Raw genomic sequence first — 20,158 nt, 5'->3', positions numbered from 1 at the left:
CACATAATCCATGGGTTGAATTTATCTTACACTGAAAAACAAGTATGTGATGTTCTTCCCCAAAACATCTACATGAGTACATGTCTAGGCTTTGGTGTCAGACAAACCTATTTGAATCCTGCCTTGGAACTTACTGTTGATGTGACCTTGGGAAAGGCACATGACCTCTTAGTTTTGGCTTCCTTATCTGTAAAATGTAAAAAAATAAAAACCTAGCCTCAAAACCTAACCAGAACAAAAATTATAAGTTTTGTAGGGGGGCCTGGGTGGCTCAGTTAATTAAGCATCCAACTCTTGGTTTTGGCTCAGGTCATGATCTCACAGGTTCATAAGTTTGAGCCCCACATTGGGCTCAGTGCTGACAGAGCAGAGCCTGCTTGGGATTCTCTCTCTATCTCCCTCCCCTGCTTGTGCTCTCTCAAAATAAATAAATACTTAAAAAGGGTAAGTTTTGCTTTCTTTTCTATCTACAATCCTAATTTTTCAATACAAATGATAATTGTTAAGAATTAAATTTACAATATAGAATGTTTTCTATTTGTTGGTTATCTACGAATATGTATCTATTATGTGCCAGCTTCTGTTCTAGGAGATGGAGAAACAGCATTACTGTCCTCATGGATCTTAAATTCCAACAGGGAAAGACATAATAATCTGCTAACAAGTTTCAAATTTTGATGTAGCAGAAAGAACACAGGAAAGGGATACAAACTGTGGGAGCACACCTTTTCTTAGACAAAGTAATCAGGAAAATACCTCTACTAAAGAGGTGACATTCAGGCTGAGACCTGAATGATATGAAGGAGCCACTCATATACTAATCTGTGAGAAGATGATGTCCAGACCTACAGAAGACGGGCAAGGACTTTAGAGTACAAATGAGTTCAGCATGCACATGCACCAGAAAAGTCAGCATATTTGGCACGATATTAAATGTTAGGTACAACTATGTGGGCCATATTGGATATTCTATTTGCAATGAGAAGCCATTGGAGGGTTTAAAAATTTAAGTAATATAATTTGATTTTGAATTCGATGCTTGTTTTGGTTGCAATTTAGAGAAAATAGAGGATAGGTAAGAATGAAAATAGGGACCTAGGGCAAAAGGCTACTGCAATAGTCCGTATCAGGAATGAGAGTGTCTTAAAGTATTATAGTAGTAGTAGGAGTAGAAAGTATAATATGGTTCAGAGTATGTTATAGTTTAGAGTAAGGGCAGGCTGATAGGTAGATATGGAAATCAACAACAACAACAAAAAAGTAATTAGGAATGATTCCTCTGTTGTTGGCACCCAAAAATGGATAAGTTGGTAAAGACTATGGGAGACATAGTTGTGATGGGAGTGATGAAGAATGAGGAAATAAGAATTCTATTTTGGCAGTATTGAGCTTAAGACAGTCTTTAGATATTCAATGTCAATGTCAGCAAATATTTGGGCAGATGAATTTAGATCTTGGAAGAAGAATTAAGGGCTGGTATTAGAAGTTTTGAAGTCCTCAACGTATAGTTATTATAAGACTATTTGCAATCATCTAGGGAACAATACGTAAATAGAGAAGAAAAAGGCCCCAAGGACCAATAAGCCATGTTAATACAACTTAGGTAGAGGTGAAGAATTTAGCTAACAGGACTGAGGAGTTGCCAGTTTTGTATGAAGAAAATTAGGGGACAATATGGGCCACAGAAACCAAGATAAGAACATTTTCAAGAAAGAGGAAATGGCCAATTGATTGCCAAAAGATATTAAGAAGTCAGATAAGATTCAAGCAGAGGCATGACTACTTTGACAAGAAAGACACTGTAAGTGACCTTACAAGAATCATTTCAGTAGAATGGTAGAGATCAAAGCCCAGTTGAAATAATTTAAAGAGGGGCCAGGACATGTCATTTTGCATTTCATCCTTCTTGTTTAATTTTAAGACTGGAGCTATAGCAGCAATCTTTGAACCATGGTAGAAAGACCAAAAGACTCATGGTAAAATTACTCCTGATAGCTTGGGCTTCTAGCAATACTATTTCTGGGCTTTTAGTCAAGCGTTATATTTTATATCTTCCATATATTAATCAAACCTTTCCTGCAGCATAAAAATCTACCTCCTCTATAAACAATATATGGTATATATATCTCTGTCCTGGTCCCCTAGACTTTCAGCTTGAATAAGAAACAAAAAACAAAAAACAAAACAAAAACCAAAACTGCAGCACTGGTTTGCAGAGTCCACTGCATTTACTGTCCATAAGAACATCTTTCACCATCTCCTTTTAAGTCTGTATGTCCTAGTCTCAAAATGACCATATGAAGCTGAATATATGTATGAAAGGGAAACTTTCACAAAGCAGAGATCTAGAACTCCTTTAAAAAAAATATGCATATATGTTGCTTTATACACCCAACCATAAACAGTCATTTCAGAATGATTTTCTCAACTTCAGTTTAGTGTTCTAAGAATTGACACTACATGACTGTAATCATGGAGGTAGTAACTGGAGAAAGGATGAGGTCAAAGTTAGGGTCTCTGAAAGACTGGGAGATATTAAAACATGTTTGTCAAAGAAAATTTAAACAAATGAAGAAATTCTTTTTCAAGGAACTAAAATATTTTCTATCTGATATTTCTCTGGCATTAGTGTCTCAAATGAAGTTTTTGATTATAACAAAATTTTCTTTCAAAATTAATTTTATAATATTTAAATAAATATAGGAATCCTCATGTTTTCATTATAAAGCACTAGAAACTGTCATAAAACATACTGTCCTAAGTCTAGATTTTCCAATAAAACATTTTAAGATAATAGAATTAATTTAATACAGTTAATTAATGATGAAGAATTTAGGCTCAACATATTCAAGAGCTTATTTGCCACTATTAAAATTTTTAAATATGAAATATGATTTTATATTTTCCTAAATTTGCTAATATAACCAGTTTAAAATATGGTAATGTAAAACATACAGAATAGAATAAAAATAGAAAACCAAAAACTTAAAAGGTTTATAACATTATATGACAATAATTTACTGTTTTTAATCAAATAGGATTATAGTACTGTTCATATATCTAATACATGTTATTTTTTTCAAATTCATTAGCATATTTCATAATGGTAAAAACAAAGCATGTAATTATTAGAAAAACTGTCTTTAAATAGTTTGATTAAATTAAGTATATTGCTATAAAATATTATTGCAAAATTGATATGTAACTGTGCTAATTGCTTTAAGACAATAGCAGTGTTAAAGCTGGATAAAATACTTCCATAAATTATAACAAGTGAATCAGCAACTTTATATTATCATAAAAATAATTTGGAAATGCTAAATTCTTTTCTGCCCATAATGAAATTGCCTAAGAGACATTTTGGAGATTTGCTCATTTTCAGTCTATTTAAGTTTATAGCAGTGATAATGATACCATAGTGGTTCTTAAAATAATGTGAATTTTTCAGATATGAAGGTTTATGCATACAAGAACTTTTATTTTCTTCTAGATCCTCAGTGAAACAGCCAGTGGAAATTTTAAAATATAAGAGAGAGGGAGAGAAAGAGGGAAAGAAGAAGTGAGAACATATACCTACAGAGAGAGAGCGAGAGAGAGAAGTAGAGAGAGGGAGAGGGAGAGAGGGAAAGAACAAGTGAGAACATATGCCTATTATGATACTGGCATCACAGAACACTCCTACCACATTCTAAAAATATCAAGAATATTTGCTGGGACCCAACAAACCAGGTTAGTTCTCTTGCTACTGGCTTTAACAGTACCTTTAGTTATTTTTCCATAGCTTCCTTCTCATTTGTCTATATTCTCTGATAGACTGTAAGCAAGCATCAAGAAGACAGGAGCTGTATCCTGTCATGGATGCCATGGTACTAAGCAACTATTACGGGGCCTTATACTTATAAAATGCTCAGTAAATATTTGTTAAATGAAGGCAAGATAAAAAGGTAGAAAGAGATACACTAATATCCTAACAGTGGTTACCTGAGAGGTAGGTTAGGAGTTTCGTTTTCTTTATTCTTTTTTTTTTTTTTTTTGCATTTTTTGAATGATCTTAGTAAACATATATTACTTGTATGATAAGAATATAATAATACATTTAAAAATGCAGCTATTAAAGTAATCTGTCACTTAATTCCTTACTAAACATACCACAGATAAACAGTAATATGAAAAAAGTAGTAATTAAAATGATGCATAGTTATTTATAAAAAATTATGCTAAATGAAGCTTATGTATTTTATTTATTTACAAATTACTGTAGTATACCATCTTCAAAAATTAATTAAGGGCATATTAATTAGTATAGAGACTATTGTTCAATAAAATTTTATTTTTCATTGTTGGAGAAGTGAAGAAATGTAAAGTAAATCTGGATTCTCAAAGCCTGTCAAATATTTCTAACATACGTAAAGTCTTTTATACTTCTAATTTTTTAAAAAGTTTATTTGAGAGAGAGCGAGCAAACGAACAGGGCAGAGAGAGAGGGAATCCCAAGCAGGCTCTTCCCTGTCAGCGCAGAGACCCATGTGGAGCTTGAATCTGTGAACTGTGAGGTCACGACCTGAGCTGAAATTAAGAGTTGGAGCCCAACACCCTGAGCGACCCAGGTGCCCCTATTTCTAATTTTTAAGTAATGCAACCAAGTAGTGTATAGCTTGTTCCTATCCTAGACAAATACTTAACTACAAAAAGATGAAGCAGTAAATTACAGGGCTACATTTTGTACGAGCAGAAAATACTAGATTTTTCAAACTGGTAACTTTTATGACATTAGCCAACTAGCCATTAAATCATTAATGTCATTTTAATACTGTATGTTTATATAGGATAATGATTTGACTTTGAGAACTTAAAGTATTGTGCTATTAACATAAGAACTTTTTTTTTGCATTGTTTTTTGGTGGTTTTGTATAGTGAACATGTGACTAAAAGAAAATCTTACTATTTTTCCCCCTATCAAACATAGTAAGATTTTCTTTAAGCTAGATTTGTGATAATGATAGGTTAAACTTGTCATACTATTTTTAATAAAATACAGCATCCTTACTTTAATATATGGAAGATACATTTTCAAGAAGGAAAATGCTGATGTTATCTTGGTTATAAGCTGGCTGCTGAAATGATTTAGATAGTTTTCTCTTCCATACAATATCAGTGTAAGGCCTTTCTTTTCAATGAGTTATAGTGGATAGTTCAAACCTATTTTATGTGTATCTTAGTTCAGAAAAATGGGAAAACATAAATATTTACTCTATATAGACAGAAAAGACACAAGATATAGATAAAAAATGATCCATTATAGAGCAGTGAATAATTACAATGTGTATCACTGTAAGAATGGAAAAGGGCGTCAAGTATTTCCACCAGCTTTAAATTTGAGGATATCTAAGGTTACTGAGAAAATTTTAAATCTGTAATTTTGTGTGTTTGGGATATGTGTTTTTGGTTCACGAATCTACACTGATAATAAATTTAACATTGTTGTCTATAGCACACTTTGCCAAAAAGAGTAAAACTTTGGCTTTAATTGAAAAGCATCTCTAAAAAAAATGCCTAAAAAATCCTAATATAAAAATAAAAAATAATAATCAGTGGTGCTTATTTTAAGTAAATTCTTCCTTTTACCTCTGATATTTAGATATTTAAAAGGTAGCTACGTAAGTTTTTGTGGACAAAAAATTCTCATAGTTTGATAATTTAAGGAAAATATGCTATTTTTTTTCTTTCATGATGCAGTATTTTTTAAATTTTGGAAGACTACACGGTAAGGAGAAGGAAGTATCAATTAGGAACAGCAATATCACTAATAAAGCGATCAGTATAAAATTGATAGGTACTAGAAACAGTTTCAAACTACATTTAAAAATGAGACACAAAAATACCTGTTATCAGTCACATACTACATTGATGCAAAATGCTGTTAATTTCAAATAAAATCTGTACACAGATTAAACCTTTTTGTAGGAACCATATATCCAATTAAGCTCTTGATGATCAAGACTATTATATACCACAATGCAAGAAAAAATTTTAAATAAGTTATTTTATATCAAAATGGGAAAATATTTGTCTACATATGCCAAACAATAAGCCCAATTAGATAATCATGGAAATGATACAATATTTGGGAAATATATAGACACTGTAAGAGATTTAGTCACAAATGTACACAATGGAACACTGAATATCAGTACTATATATGGCAAAGACCAATGGACTTGGAGACATAAAGTCTAAAGTCCTGAGCTGGGCCCTGCTATTTATTATAGGTCTTTTTTTTTTTAATATTTATTTATTATTTTTGAGAGAGAGAGAGAGAGAGAGAGAGAGAGAGAGAGAGACAAGGGGGCAGATAGAGGATCAAAAGCTGGCTCTGTGCTGACAGCACAGAGCCTGACACTGGGCTTAAACTCAAGAACTACGAGATCATGACCTGAGCCCAAGTTGGATATTCAACTGACTGAGCCACTCCACCTGCCCCAATTACAGGTCTCTGACAATTCATTCACAAATCTTGGAACTCCAGATTCTTAAATACAGAGATAACCTTGAGGGGGATGAGGTCTAAGAACATTTGAGCAGTTGATCTGCAAAGTGAATTCTAGATTTAAATTCAAAGATTCCACCTATTCTAAATGAATAAGAAGTATATTATGAATAGAACTCCTCATGAAACTGGTATTTTCCTCAAATAACCTTGAGGAACCATTTCTTTCCCTGGGCAAATGCTTTATAATTATAACCAACTAAATTATTAAGGCAGACATTACTTATTTGGAGCACATTTATAGTATCTATTGACCTGCTACTAGCAATAATTCAGTATCATATGAAATGTAAAAATAATAGCTTAAATTAAAACTTGAGATGCTTCAAAAATATAGTATTCATGTGATCCTTTGTTGAAAATATGAAATAGTACTATGCTGTAATTCTATATTAATCCAGAAAAAAAGAGCCTATAACCAGATTTATATACGATACCATTGTTCTCAAAGAATCTTTTTGACAGTAACAATTATATAAAAAGCTACTGTAAGTTTTTTGGCATTCTATCCTTTGAGTTATGAAAAATCAAACATGAAACAAAATAGCTTGGCTATGCTCACAAATCAGGATAAACATAAGATTAGCAACAAAAGTATTAACTATATATCATCATGATTATTATTACTATAATTGTATTAGTACATTACATCATATCCTATGGAAAATTTTACTTAACTCCCATCAATTCTAGAAACACTTACTATACCTTTTGTATACCTACTATAGCTTTTTGTATTAATAATTATCACGCTGATGTGTATTACCATTTATAGAGGATTTAATGGGCCAAGAATTGTGCTATGCATGCTACATAGGCTATTCTCTGATCTTCAAAACAAGCTTATACAGTATTATCTTTAAGTTATCAATGATGACATTGAAACTCAGAAGGGTTAAGGAATTTGCCCAGAGCATCACAACTACCAAATGGAGGAGGAGATATTCAAATCCAGGTATGACTGACCATAAACCTGATGTTCCTCAGGCATGTTTCACTTAATTTCAATCTTACAGAAATAGACATATAAAGAAAGAGGTTACCTTACGGATAATAAAGATAACACAAAACATACTGGCTTTTGACATTTACATGAAAAGACTGACCATACATCAAATATGTTTCCCAGGAATTAAACATTTCTTTCTTTTTTTTTTTTTTATTTTTTTTTTAGGAATTAAACATTTCTTAATGTCAGTAAGTAGTTGGGAACAATTTCAGATAAGGCCAAACTTTGCAACCTACTGCCATTCTGTTGGCGAAGCCAATCATTAAATCATAAAGGATAGAAATTTCAATCCTAAAACTCTTTCAAATCCTACCATTTGAAGCTTTTTGCCTGAACTTCTAGTTTCTTTAAATATTTCTAGGTAAGATATTCTGCAGTTTATCATATGGTGAGAAAAAAATTTATAAATTTATAGCTCATCACTGCTGAACAATGAGAACATGAAAGCTTTAAAGAAATGTTATACAAAATTTGGATTGTAAGTAAAATCTTACTTCCACCTAGCTTATATTTGCTTCACCTGTATTCATATGCCTAGACATGTAACAAAAAAATACTGACCTATGTATCAGTCCAAATGTGCTAGAACAGCAAGCATGTTCTAGTCTACACAAAATATGGATTTAGTGACTTCTGAACAATTTGGCTTTAACAGTAAAATTTAATAGAAAAGAATAAGATAGGGTACATCATATATAATAAGGACAAGAAAGGCAAGTTTTGACTGTCGAGTGTATATATACATAGAGGGTGTGTGTACAAAGGGTCTTGGAAAAGGCTCTGCAAGGGCTCAGTGTGTAGGGATATGTGTAGAATGTGTCAGAATGCCTGTAAGGATGTATATAGGGGTATAAAAAGGTTGGTGTACAGAGACATGTGCAGAATCACATATAAAAAATGTGTGTAGGGACATACACAGGGATTTGTGTAGAATAATATGTAGAAATGGGTAAAGACTTGTGGCTCTGCAAATAACTGGCATCAGAAGCCAGCTCATCCCCACACTCCGACAGGAATCCAGAAGTCAATGCCTTATTATATGAACTTGATTATAATGATATCTTAGTACATTATTTGTAAGAGTACATCATATCCTATGGAAAATTTTACTTAACTCTCATCAATTCTAAGAACATTTACTATATTTTGTATTCCTACTATAACTTTTGGTACCTTAAAAGATACACCAAAAGTTACTATTCGACTTTTTCATTTTTTGTAATTTATTTTTCATTTCTTTCAGAAACAAAGCTAAATGCTTGGTATACTCCATACATTTGCCTTTTAACATTTTAAATCACTTATACTTTAGGGTTAATGTAAAATACATTCTTCATTTAAACATAATACAACTTTGTAAAATGCTTTATTTCAAATTAAAGGCTGATGATTTCTGTTTGTCTACTTTCCTCTCAATATGAAGTTCATAAGAATGGACAATTAGTTAACTTGATCATGCTTTTACCTAGGTCAATACATAAAGCTACTCAAATAGAGAACAGAGTTTCTAAAATGAATCTTCCTATACGCAAATGCTACTAAGTCGTGTTAATACCCTCCAAATGTTAGAAGAACCAAGTATACATTGAAATAAACACAATGACTCTGAAGGTTAAATATAGATAAATGTCTTATTTTTAATAACAGAAACTATACAAATTAAATGTTTTCTCTTAATAGGTCACTTGTAAATAAATCTGTAAATTTTTAAATTAGTTCTGTGCTAGGCATAATTTTTGCTTAAAATTACTTTGAAACCAACTTCTTTTTATTGTTAATTTCAGTGGGACTGGAAAAACATATCTAAAAAGCAGTCTGCTTATAAAACAAAATGTTCTTACATAAATGTTGTAAATATGAAAATAGTTGTTTTTTGTGTGTGTTTTTTTTTTTTTTTTGCAGGCAGTTCTAGTCCCTGAGATTTCTGTGGTGAGAATATCTCCAAAGTCTTTGTTTTAATAGATTGTAAGAACTCATACAGGGAAAAAATAAAATATTTGCTCTAAAAAGAACATCCTTCTAGAGCTATAAAAATGAGAAAAATATAACAACCATATGTTTCCATTTGGTTACATTATTTGGGTTTCAAAATCACCTGTTACAAAGGCTCCAAATTCACTTAAAAATTTGGAATGCTATTTTTAAAAATAAATTTGTATATTATATGGTTGAAGTCAAGGAGTTTTAAAATTTAGTGACTTTGAACCAAATAAGAATGGAGGTAAATAAATAAAAAAGAAATATGTCTTCAAGCCATACACAATAACAATAAAAAATATACAATTCTCAGTCTTAGTGTGCTTGTCTCCTAGAATCTGTTTTTCTGAAAATAATTATTGGAAATATAGACATGAGGTAAGTTTTAGAAATTAAAATATTATTAGTATAAAATATATATGATTTATAGGGTAAAACGTTTGTCATTGTTGTACTTCATTCTGCCAAGTATTTGCTTGCTTGGCTCCATGAAACAATAGTATCATATACCTTGGACTTTATTTTTATTTTTTAATTTTTTCATATACCTGGGACTTTTAAAGGAGAGTAATAGGTCTTTAGTCTTTCAATTTACATGCCTGTTTCCCAATGAGATAGAATTACTCAGAGGAAAAATTCTATTTGGCTACCATTTTTAAGTAATTATTAGACAAAATGTCTTACTCGTTTTTGAATCTTCATAGTATAGTAGTGGCCAGGGTAAAGGCATTAATGTGTGTGAATAAGTAGACTCATAAATCAAACCCTAGAATTATAGAAGACAAAAATATGCATACAAACCACAAGGGCCACAGTAAAACAAAGGTCAGATCATTTGAAAGACTTCAAATAGTAACACACAAAAAATGTTACAAAGGAATCCTACTGAAACTTAGATTTATTAAGACTTATGTTTCACTCTCTACATAGATATTTACAATTCTGTCTCCAACAATCACAAAGTGATCTAGTACTTTATGGATATTTAAGGATTATGATCTCAAAATATGTTTCAAATAAAACTGATTATAATGACTGATGTCACAAATAGATCTATTTACTTCTTAATTTAGCAACATACACCGTGTGTAGGTCACAAAACTGACTTTATGAAAAAATAATTTTTTTAAATATTTATTTATTTTGAGAGAGAGAGAGAGAGAGAGAGAGAGAGAGAGAGAGAGAGAGAAAGACTGCACAGGGAAGGGCAGAGACAGAGAATCCCAAGCAAGCTCCTATGCTGTCAGCACAGAGCCCCATGCTAGGCTCTGTCTCGTTAACTGTGACATCATGACCTAAGCTGAGATCCGTAGTCTGACACTTAGGGGTGCCTCGGTGGCTCAGCTGGTTAAGTGTCAGACTCTGGATTTCGGCTCAGGTCATGATCTTGCCCCACGTCTGTCCAGCTCCATGCTGAGCCATGGAACCTGCTTGGGATTCTGTCTTTCTCCCTCTCTCTACGCCTCCCCTCTTGCTTGCTCTCAAAATAAGTAAGTAAACATTAAAAAAAAAACTTTATTAAAAAAAAGGTTTGACACTTAACCAACTGGAACACTCAGCTACCCCTTAATGCTTATTATGGAATATTAAGGAAAAGAGCAATGTAAAAGTTGTTTATGCTAGTGTTTCTCAACCCTTTTTTATTAGCATCCCCCAAAGAGTTTTCTTAGAAATTTTTTCATAAGTAGGGGCGCCTGGGTGGCTCAGTCGGTTAAGTATCTGACTTCGGCTCAGGTCAAGATCTCATGGTCTGCGAGTTTGAGCCCCATGTTGGGCTCTGTGCTGTCAGTTCAGAGCCTAGAGCCTGCATCAGATTCTGTGTCTCCCTCTCCCTCTGCCCCTCCCCCCTCTTTGTCCCTCCCCCACTCATGCTATGTCTGTCTCTCAAAAAATGAATGTTAAAAAAAATTTTTTTAAGAAATTTTTTTCATAAGTGCCTCCCATGAAATTTTAATGCCACAGATATATTGTATATGTGTGTATGTGCTGTTTGTATAGCTGTACTTTATATAATAAAAAGGAGTTAAGCTTTATGCTTAAAAAGAGCTTAACTCTTTATCTAAGGTTATGAATGACTAAATATAAATTTTTATAAATTTATAATTTAACAAATTTAAAATTAAAAGCTATTAATATGTAACTTAACTGTGTAACTACAATTGCTGAGTAATCTTAATTTATATAAATTAGGTCAAAATAATCCAATTAAAAAATGGGCAGAGGACCTGATTAGACATTTTTCCGAAGAAGACTTAACAGATGACCAACAGATTCATGAAAGATTCTCAACATCACTGATCATTAGAGAAATGCAAATCAAAATCACAATGAGATATCACCTTATACCTGTCAGAATGGTTAAAATCAAAAAGACAAGTGTTGACAAAGATAAGGAGAAAATTGAACCCTAGTGTGCTGTTGGTATGAATGTAAATTGGTATAGTCACTGTGGAAAACAGTTTGGAAGTTCCTCAAAAAACTAAAACCAGAATTTTTAAATTTACCCAAAGAAAATAAAAACACTAATAAACTATGTTTACTGCAGCATTATTTACAATAGCCAAGATATGGAAGCAACTTAGGTGTCCATCCACAGATGAATGGATATGGAAGATGTGATATGCACACATACCCAAAATGGAATTTTACTAGCAATAAAAGAGGAGGAGATCTTGCCATTTGCAACAACAGGGATAGAGCAGAGAGTACAATGCTAAGTGAAATAAGTCAGACCTAGAAAGACAAATACCATATAATTTCACTCATGTGGAATCTAAAAAACACAAATGAATAAACAAGAAGCAGAACCAGACCTATAAATACTGAAAAAAACTGATGGTTGCCAGAGGGGAGGGGAATTGGGGGATGAGCAAAATGGGCAAAAGGGAGTGAGAGATACAGGCTTCCTCTGTAATGTATAAATTACAGGAATAAAAGGCACAGCATAAGGAATACTGTCAATGATACTGTTATAGAATTGTGTGGTGCCAGAGGCAGCTACACCTGTGGTGAGCAAAATGTAAACTATACTGTTGTCCAATCATGATGTACATCTGAAACTAATGTACCACTGTGTGTCTACTATACTTAAATCATAAAGTAACATTACAAAATTTAAAAATTATGTCAAGTTACATGTAACATAAACATGTAAGAATAACAGTGCAAAACTTAAATCATTCAAACTATTACATTTCTAGTAAAAGTAACTGAAAAATTAAGTAAGTCTTAAAATTTTAGTGAACTTTAGGTTTTGCTTGATAAGAGAAAATAGCTGCTAAATAATCATTCATATATTGTCAGTATTTTCTAATTTCAGGAACTGAAATAATTAATGATGGATTAAATAATGTTTATAATAGTAAATAACAAATCTTTTTATTCTTAAAGCCTAAGTTATAAACAGCATCCACAAGACGGCCAATAACAGCCAGCAGGCAAATGTGAAATAACTTCAAGATAAAGCAATTGATGAAATGTCATATGATCACAACCATTTGTTTGTCACTGTTTTATAGCACTGATCATTATACATTTTTGTGTATTCTTCGTGATCTCAATGATAGTACTTCTTGTGCGACACCCAAGAAAACCGGAGACAAATTAAATACTAAAAATAAGATTTTATCAGAAAAGGTTCAGCGATAGAGGTCACAAACCCTCTTTGGTTTTTATTCCTGTGAGAACCAATTTTTGTCCCTTGGAGCAACTCTGCCCTCAGAATGCATGGCATATGTTACGTTATGTTAAGATCTTTAAAAATACACATAGAAAAAAATAACAATGCTAGCAATGGCTATTCCCTAACTGATTTCTATTTTCATATTTATATATTATTCCGTAATAAGCATGTACCTCTTTGTAATTTTCAAAAGAGTAATTAAATAATTATGGCCATGCTTACTATGGGCATAATTAGATTAACCACAATCTTTTTTGTCTTAATACCTCACAAAATAGCTAGACAAGTTGCACTGGAGAAATTACAGGGGCGCCTGAGTAGCTTAGTTAGTTGAGCTTACAACTTCAGCTAAGGTCCTGATCTCGTGGTTCCGTGGGATCCAGCCCTGCGCTGGACTCTGTGCTGTTAGTACAGAACCTGCTTGGGATTTTCTGTCTGCCTCTCTCTGCCCATTCCCTGTGTGCTGCTACTCACGATCTCTTTCTCTCAAAATAAACAAACATTAAAAAAAAAAAAATTACAGAATATGAAAATAAGGTCTCATATATGTAAATTATGTTTATATATGTTTATTGATATTTTTAGCTGAGATATCCAAAACATTTGCAATGGACTAAGTTGATACACAGGGTTAAGGATGGTAAATGCCCTTCTCAGTTTCAACATTTTCTAGGATCCTATAATAATAGCGTATGGCAAAAAATATGCCCATCCTCCACTGTCTTTTTTTTTTTTAAACACAAAAAAGCTGTAACTGATGTGGGGAACAAAGGCAGAGAAATGTAGATAAAATTAAGTTTTGATATAACATGCAGCCCACTGACAAATACTTGAGGCCGGCAGAGTGTAACACTCCTCCAGGAACTTGCAACTGTCTTAATGTTAATGCTTTACTAGAGGCAAAAACAACTTTAGCGTGACAGTAGCTGGGCCTCCAAGGTTCTGAGACTCTTCTTTAGCGTATGAAAGTCATTTCGGAAATGCCCCTTACCTTCACCTCCCCCAACACCCAAGTATATAATCAGTCACTCCTCACAATCCCAGGGCAGCTCTTTCTGCCACTGGTCCTGTCCTGGTGCTTTAATAAAACCGCCTTTTCACACGGAAGACATCTCAATTCTTTCTTGGCTGTGGGCTCTGAACCTCAACACTTCAAACCACATCAATAACTATGTAAAGGATTTAAATATAAAAAAGGAAAATGTAATCCATTTTTTATTCATGAATGCTGACTTGAAATTTCTGAAAATTTGGTTTCATTCAGAGTATAGAATACTTTACTATGGTAGTTATGTTATTTGTGGGTCAAAAAGGATAAATACACTCCAATAGATAAAAACAGCCCACAAAGGCAAAAAGCCTACTGATTTTTTCAGCCCAAATAAAACTGAAGAGTTCTAACTCCTTTCCCCTTGCATCTTGAAAAAGACTGAATTAAATGCTAACAGACACAACTATTCAGCAGCAGCACTGCCAACGTGGCATGATTTGGCACGGTGGAAGTCAGAGCAGCTGCTAACTGCACCCAGCCTCGCCAACCTTAATACATATGTGATGAAAAATGAAGGACTTTAAAATACAAGAAATGCAAATAGAACTGATTTTACAAAGACAGGACAAGAATTTAGGTCTGAAATGAGATGATGAAAAATTTAAACTGTTGTCAACAATGCTAACCTATGTGAAGCAAAGCTTACCAATTATTTCTGCCATTCCCCTCCCACCTCTGTTTTTTAATTCCAGTGACTTTAATAAGACAAGTCTGAATGTACCATAAGTTAATTCTTTATCAGTTTTCATATATCATCCTTTACCTTGGTCGGCCAGCTAAAAATTATGCAAGCTATAAATTAGCTTTAAACAAGCTCTGAATCAGGTTTGAACTGGTTTTCGAATTAAAGAGCCTTCAGTATATTACAAGGTGCTGTCATTTTATTACCTCAATCAATTCTGTGTGGCCTGAGGTGGAAGGAAATGAATGCTGTCTTCATTTGCAATGGGTTTATCTCTTACAGCAGGCTCTGGAAACACAACCACAGCAATGAATTGAAAGCTAAAGTTACATTTGACATTAGCAGTGCAGGCAACTGCTCCTTAACAAAGTTGGAGTTGCAATGGAAAAAAAAAAAAAAAAGCCATTTCTTTACCATGAAAAATACACAAAAAAATTAACCCTTGCTTAAAATTAAATTTTTAAGGAGTATTTAAAAAAATATAGTTCTATTAAAATAATTTTAGATGATCCTCAAATGAAAAAAGTGAAAACAATGGACGTGTTCTCAGTGTTTTGTAAGTAATAGACATAAAATACATATACAGTTCATCTTCTTTTTTTTTTTTAAGGCAGGGAGAGTGGTAGGAGAGGCAGAGAATCCCAAGCAGAATCCACGCTCAACACAGAGCTGGAAAGGGGGCTTGATCCCATGATCATGAGATCATGACCCCAGCCAAAGTCAAGAGTCAATGCTCAACCAACTGACCCACCCAGGCGCCCTTTCATCTTTATCTTATTAAAACCATTTCATTTCTTTTTCTTGTGAACATTCAACTGAATGGAAAAGTGAATTAGATACTGGTCAGGCTCATCGACACTATAACCAAACTCTAAAACACAGATAAAATAGCCCCACACCAAAGCTCCAATGAGTAAGTATTATTTATTATGGTCTCCATTTTAAAATGAAGAAATGAGGCAGAGATTAAGTCATTCACCGAAGTTTACCCAGTTACCTAGATTGTATGATTTTGAGTGTATTCCTGAAGGAGACTATTTGACTAAGATTATAGGAACCCTGAGAACATTGAAGAGACTACTTTCTCAGGAAATATTGTACCAGAAGAAGTAATGAGGGGCACTGATGACAGAAGGAATAAAACCAAGTTTATAGGCCTTAGGAGGGTATGTCAAGTAAAGAAAGAGGTGGGTTCCAGTGCCTGCAAAGATAAAAGGATATTATGTGTAAGTATGCTTAGAACACACATATATATGCAAGAAGACTTTTATTCTTTTGACAAAGTTTATTTAAAAAAGAGACTTATAGGGGCGCCTGGGTGGCTCAGTCAGTTAAGCATCTGCCTTTGGCTCAGGGCATGATCTCACAGTTTGTGGGTTTGAGCCCTGCATCAGGCTCTCTGCTGTCAGCACAGAGCTTGCTTTGGATCCTCTGTCTCCCTCTGTCTCTGCCATATATGTAAGGGTCTATTTCTGGACTGTCAATTGTGTTGCACAGATCTATATGTCTGCTCTTTTGCTAATATTACATTGTCTTTTTTAAAAAAAAATATACCACATTATCTTGATTACTGTTGCTTTAGAATAAGTCTTGAAGTCACAGAGTTTCAGTACTCCAGCTATGCTCTTCTCATATATGTTATATGATTCCAACTATATGACATGTGGAACAGGCAAAACTATGGAAACAGGAAAAAGATCTGTGGTTGCCAGAGGTTTGAGGGAAGGGATGGAGGGGTAAATAGGTGGAGCACAAGAGATTGTTTTGGACAGTCTATTCTGAATGATTCTGTACAGGTGGATATATGTTATCATAAATTTTTCAAAACCTATGAAATATACAATACAGTGAATCCTAATATAAATTGTGGACTTCAAATAGTGCCTCATTAATTGTGTAACAAAATGTACCGCAGTAATGCAAGTAATACGAGAACAAGAATGAGGGGGCATATGGAAACTCTCTATACTTGCCACTCAGTTCCTGTAAGCTTAAAAGTGCCCCTGCTCAAATTTTTATTAAAAAAGGTTTTTTTTAAACATTAGGTAACTATGACTACACTTTTCAAACTTTTATGCAGTTACCCCCATAGAAACTATACACACATTTTTTTTCTCCATGGATTCCCCTATGTTGCTTCAAATACCAGAAAGGCCTTTTAAGTATGGTAGCATATAGCAGCATTATACTTCTTTGGTTTGGTTTTTCTTTTTTTTTTTAATTTATTTATTTAGAGAGAGAGAGAGACAGTGCGAATGGGGGTGGGGAAGAAAGAAAGGAAGAGAGAGAATCCCAAGCAAGCTCCAGATGCTGCCAGCAAAGGGTCTGTGAACTCATGAAACCACAAGATCATGACCTGAGACAAAACCAAGAGTTGGACACTTTACCGACTGAGCCACCCAGGTGCCATCTTTTTTTAAAAAGTTTATTTATTTTGAGAGAGAGAGGGAGGGAGGGAGGGTGAAAGAAAGAGAAAGAACAAGTTTGGGGGGCGGGCAGAGAGAGGGAGAATCCCAACCAGGCTCTGCACTGTCAGCACAGAGTCTGATGCAGGGGGCTTGAACTCATGAACCATGAGATTATGACCTGAGCCAAAATCAAGAGTCAGATGCTTAACCAACTGACCCACCTAGGAGCCCCCAACTTCCCTGGCATCTTAAAGGTAGGTTTAACTATGTAATTTATGAAATGTAAGCTGGAGTGATATGTGTGTAAGTTTCCAAACATAATTTTAAAAAGCCATTCTGCAATTTGCCATATTTCCTGCTACAGTACCAGGGACTACCTATGTTGAAATAAAACTGCCTTCAGTTTCGGTCCCCAAGTTACTAGGATGTGCAGCATCACTCTGCCAATCTGTATTGATATGTTATTTTGCATGAGAATTCAACTTGTGTTAATCCAGTAAAATTTTGAGATTTTGGGGTTTGTGTTGCATAACTTAGCCTATCCTCACTTACATTCCTATCAAATGCTACCTAGTTTTCATAATTAAATTCAAATGATGTATTATCCACCCAAAGGGCCAGATTCATGCCTTATTATCTTAGTATATGTCAAGTACCTAGTGCAGTATGTGGCATACCTTTGAATACAATACAGATTTCATTCAATAACATAAGGTTACTCTTGCAGACATATTGGTAGGGCTATGATGAGAAAGAAAATACCTTTATAAATAAGACTGTTTCTTCTCAATTTATGTACAAAAAATATGAAATATAGCTATTTTTTAAGATTAATTTTACCCTCTTAGACAATGCCAGTGTTCTTCGTTCTGGAGAAGACAATTTCTTTTTAATTTAAAACTGTATCTCTACTTCAAAGAAATTTACTATAATCAACAGGTACTTGTAGATATTAGCAGAAATGCTGAGTGAACTAGACAGGGATAGAAACTATTCTGAGAAAAGATATTATTTTAAAGTTGCTGAACAGATATTTTCTTATGTCTTTTACTCTTGGCCTTTTATACATATTTGGGTCATGGCTGGCAGAAATTTACATTTTCAGACAGCATTTGTTGTTTCAACAAATAGCCTTGGGCATGTAAGGCAAAAAAATAGAATCTGAACTATTTCCATTGTCATTCAACAAAATAAAAGTTTAGAAAGTAATTTTAGTAACAACTAATAGGAAATAAGCTAGCAGTGAAGGACCACTAGAAACAATTTTAATTTATCTTAGAAAAAATTATGTGTAACTTTGAAACTCCCAGTCTTCAAGAAAGTATGAAAGAAATATTCTGTCCCATTCGCATTTGTAATCTAGCTCATAAAAAGAACCTCCACATAAAAAGATGAATAAGAATGCAAAGAAACCTCTACTGAATGCCAAATGAATAGTCTAGCAAAGAAATGAAAAAGAAATCAGTCTGGTACTAAAGACTGTAGAGAAACTAGGACTTAAACTGAAAGAGAGCTATCTGTAGTATTAGTGTGGAGGCAGATTACAGATAGCCTTGAAGTCACGGTTAAACCCTGATGTCTGCCCTACAGTATGGACAATGGAGAACTCCTTCCTTGAGTTTTTTATCCTGGAAGGACAAGTGAAAAATAATCTTTCAAAAAGACTGATTTGGAAAAAGTGTGTATAATGGCTTACTGAGAATAGAAAACCAGATTTTGAAGGGAAGGATGATTTTTGGAAGAACAAAAACAAACATTTTTTTTTTTTCTTCTGAGACAGGAAATAAGAGACTGAGGTAGAGAGTAATGAAAATTGAATTAGGAAAAGTATGAAAGACTATTTCTCAAGTTGAGAGGGGAGAAGATGGGGATACAGGCCCTTTTCCTCAGTGAAGTTAAGAGATAGAGTCCTCTTGAAAAAATGAGGATGCTGGGAATGACAGGCTTGAGATATGTGGCAAAGATTTGAAATAGCTGCCACAAGAAATCTGATAAGGAGCTCACAAAAGACAGCAATGAGATGTGGTTTAATGTAGGAGGCATAAATTTGTAGTGAATCTAGATTCCCAAGTTCTTCCAGTTATTTCTGGCCAGAACAAAAAAAACAGTTAAGATGAAACAATACAATGGATCCAGAGGGGCTCCTGGGTGCCTCAGTCAAGTATCTTACTTCGGCTCAGGTCATGATCTCACAGTTCAGGGGTTTGAGCTCTGTACTGGGCTCTGCACTGACACTGCGGATCCTGCTAAGCATTTTCTCTCCCTCTCTCTCTGTCCCTCTCCCGGCTCACTCACTCTCTCTCTCTTTCAAAATAAACTTAAAACCAAAACAAAACAGAACAATGGATTCAGAGAGAGCTGGGGAATTATAATAGAGGGCTCTAATGTTTTTTTCTAAAGTATACATTAAATGCCAAAAAACAGGTTTCATTTTTTTAAATATACATATATTTTTATTTTTGAGAGAGTGCAAGCTGGGGAGGGATAGAGAGGAGGGACAGAGGATCTGAAGCGGGCTCTGCACTGACAGCAGTGAGCCAGATGTGGGGCTTTAACTCATGAACCGTGAGATCATGACCTGAGCTGAAGTCAGATGCTCAACCAACTGAACCACCCACATGCCCCTCAAAAATTGTTTTAAAAAGAGAGGGATAAAATCAAAAGGAAGAGGAGGGCCTAGGGACCTTGAAGAGCTGAGGAACTGGTAGAAAGTATGTGAAGAAGTGACAAAAACTAAAAAAAAAAAAAAAACAAAAAAACAAACCTTGATTTGAGTCATGGTGACAGGGTATTTGACATACT

General features: G+C 33.9%; 1 protein-coding gene and 1 long non-coding RNA gene across 4 annotated transcripts in view; one reads left to right on the top strand and one right to left on the bottom strand.

Moving 5' to 3' along the window:
* The window catches only part of PHF14 (PHD finger protein 14), a 209,249-nt gene that overhangs the window by 20,473 nt on the left and 168,618 nt on the right, over window positions 1–20,158 (bottom strand). Inside the window, exon 18 of one of the 3 annotated variants that reach the window (XM_049641550.1) lies at window positions 14,550–15,236. The exons of the other annotated variants lie outside the window; for them this stretch is intronic. Coding sequence (XP_049497507.1) covers window positions 15,225–15,236 — 12 coding nt within the window. The 3' untranslated portion in view covers window positions 14,550–15,224. Of the gene's footprint in view, window positions 1–14,549; window positions 15,237–20,158 lie in introns of those variants that run through there. 3 annotated transcript variants of the gene reach the window in all.
* The window catches only part of LOC125929948 (uncharacterized), a 184,209-nt gene that overhangs the window by 106,393 nt on the left and 57,658 nt on the right, over window positions 1–20,158 (top strand). The window lies entirely within an intron of this gene.

This window comes from Panthera uncia, chromosome A2 (assembly GCF_023721935.1).
Source record: "Panthera uncia isolate 11264 chromosome A2, Puncia_PCG_1.0, whole genome shotgun sequence".
NCBI classification, from domain to species: Eukaryota; Metazoa; Chordata; class Mammalia; order Carnivora; family Felidae; genus Panthera; species Panthera uncia.
Note: the sequence above shows the minus strand (reverse complement) of the source record. Positions and strands in the feature narration are given on the sequence as shown.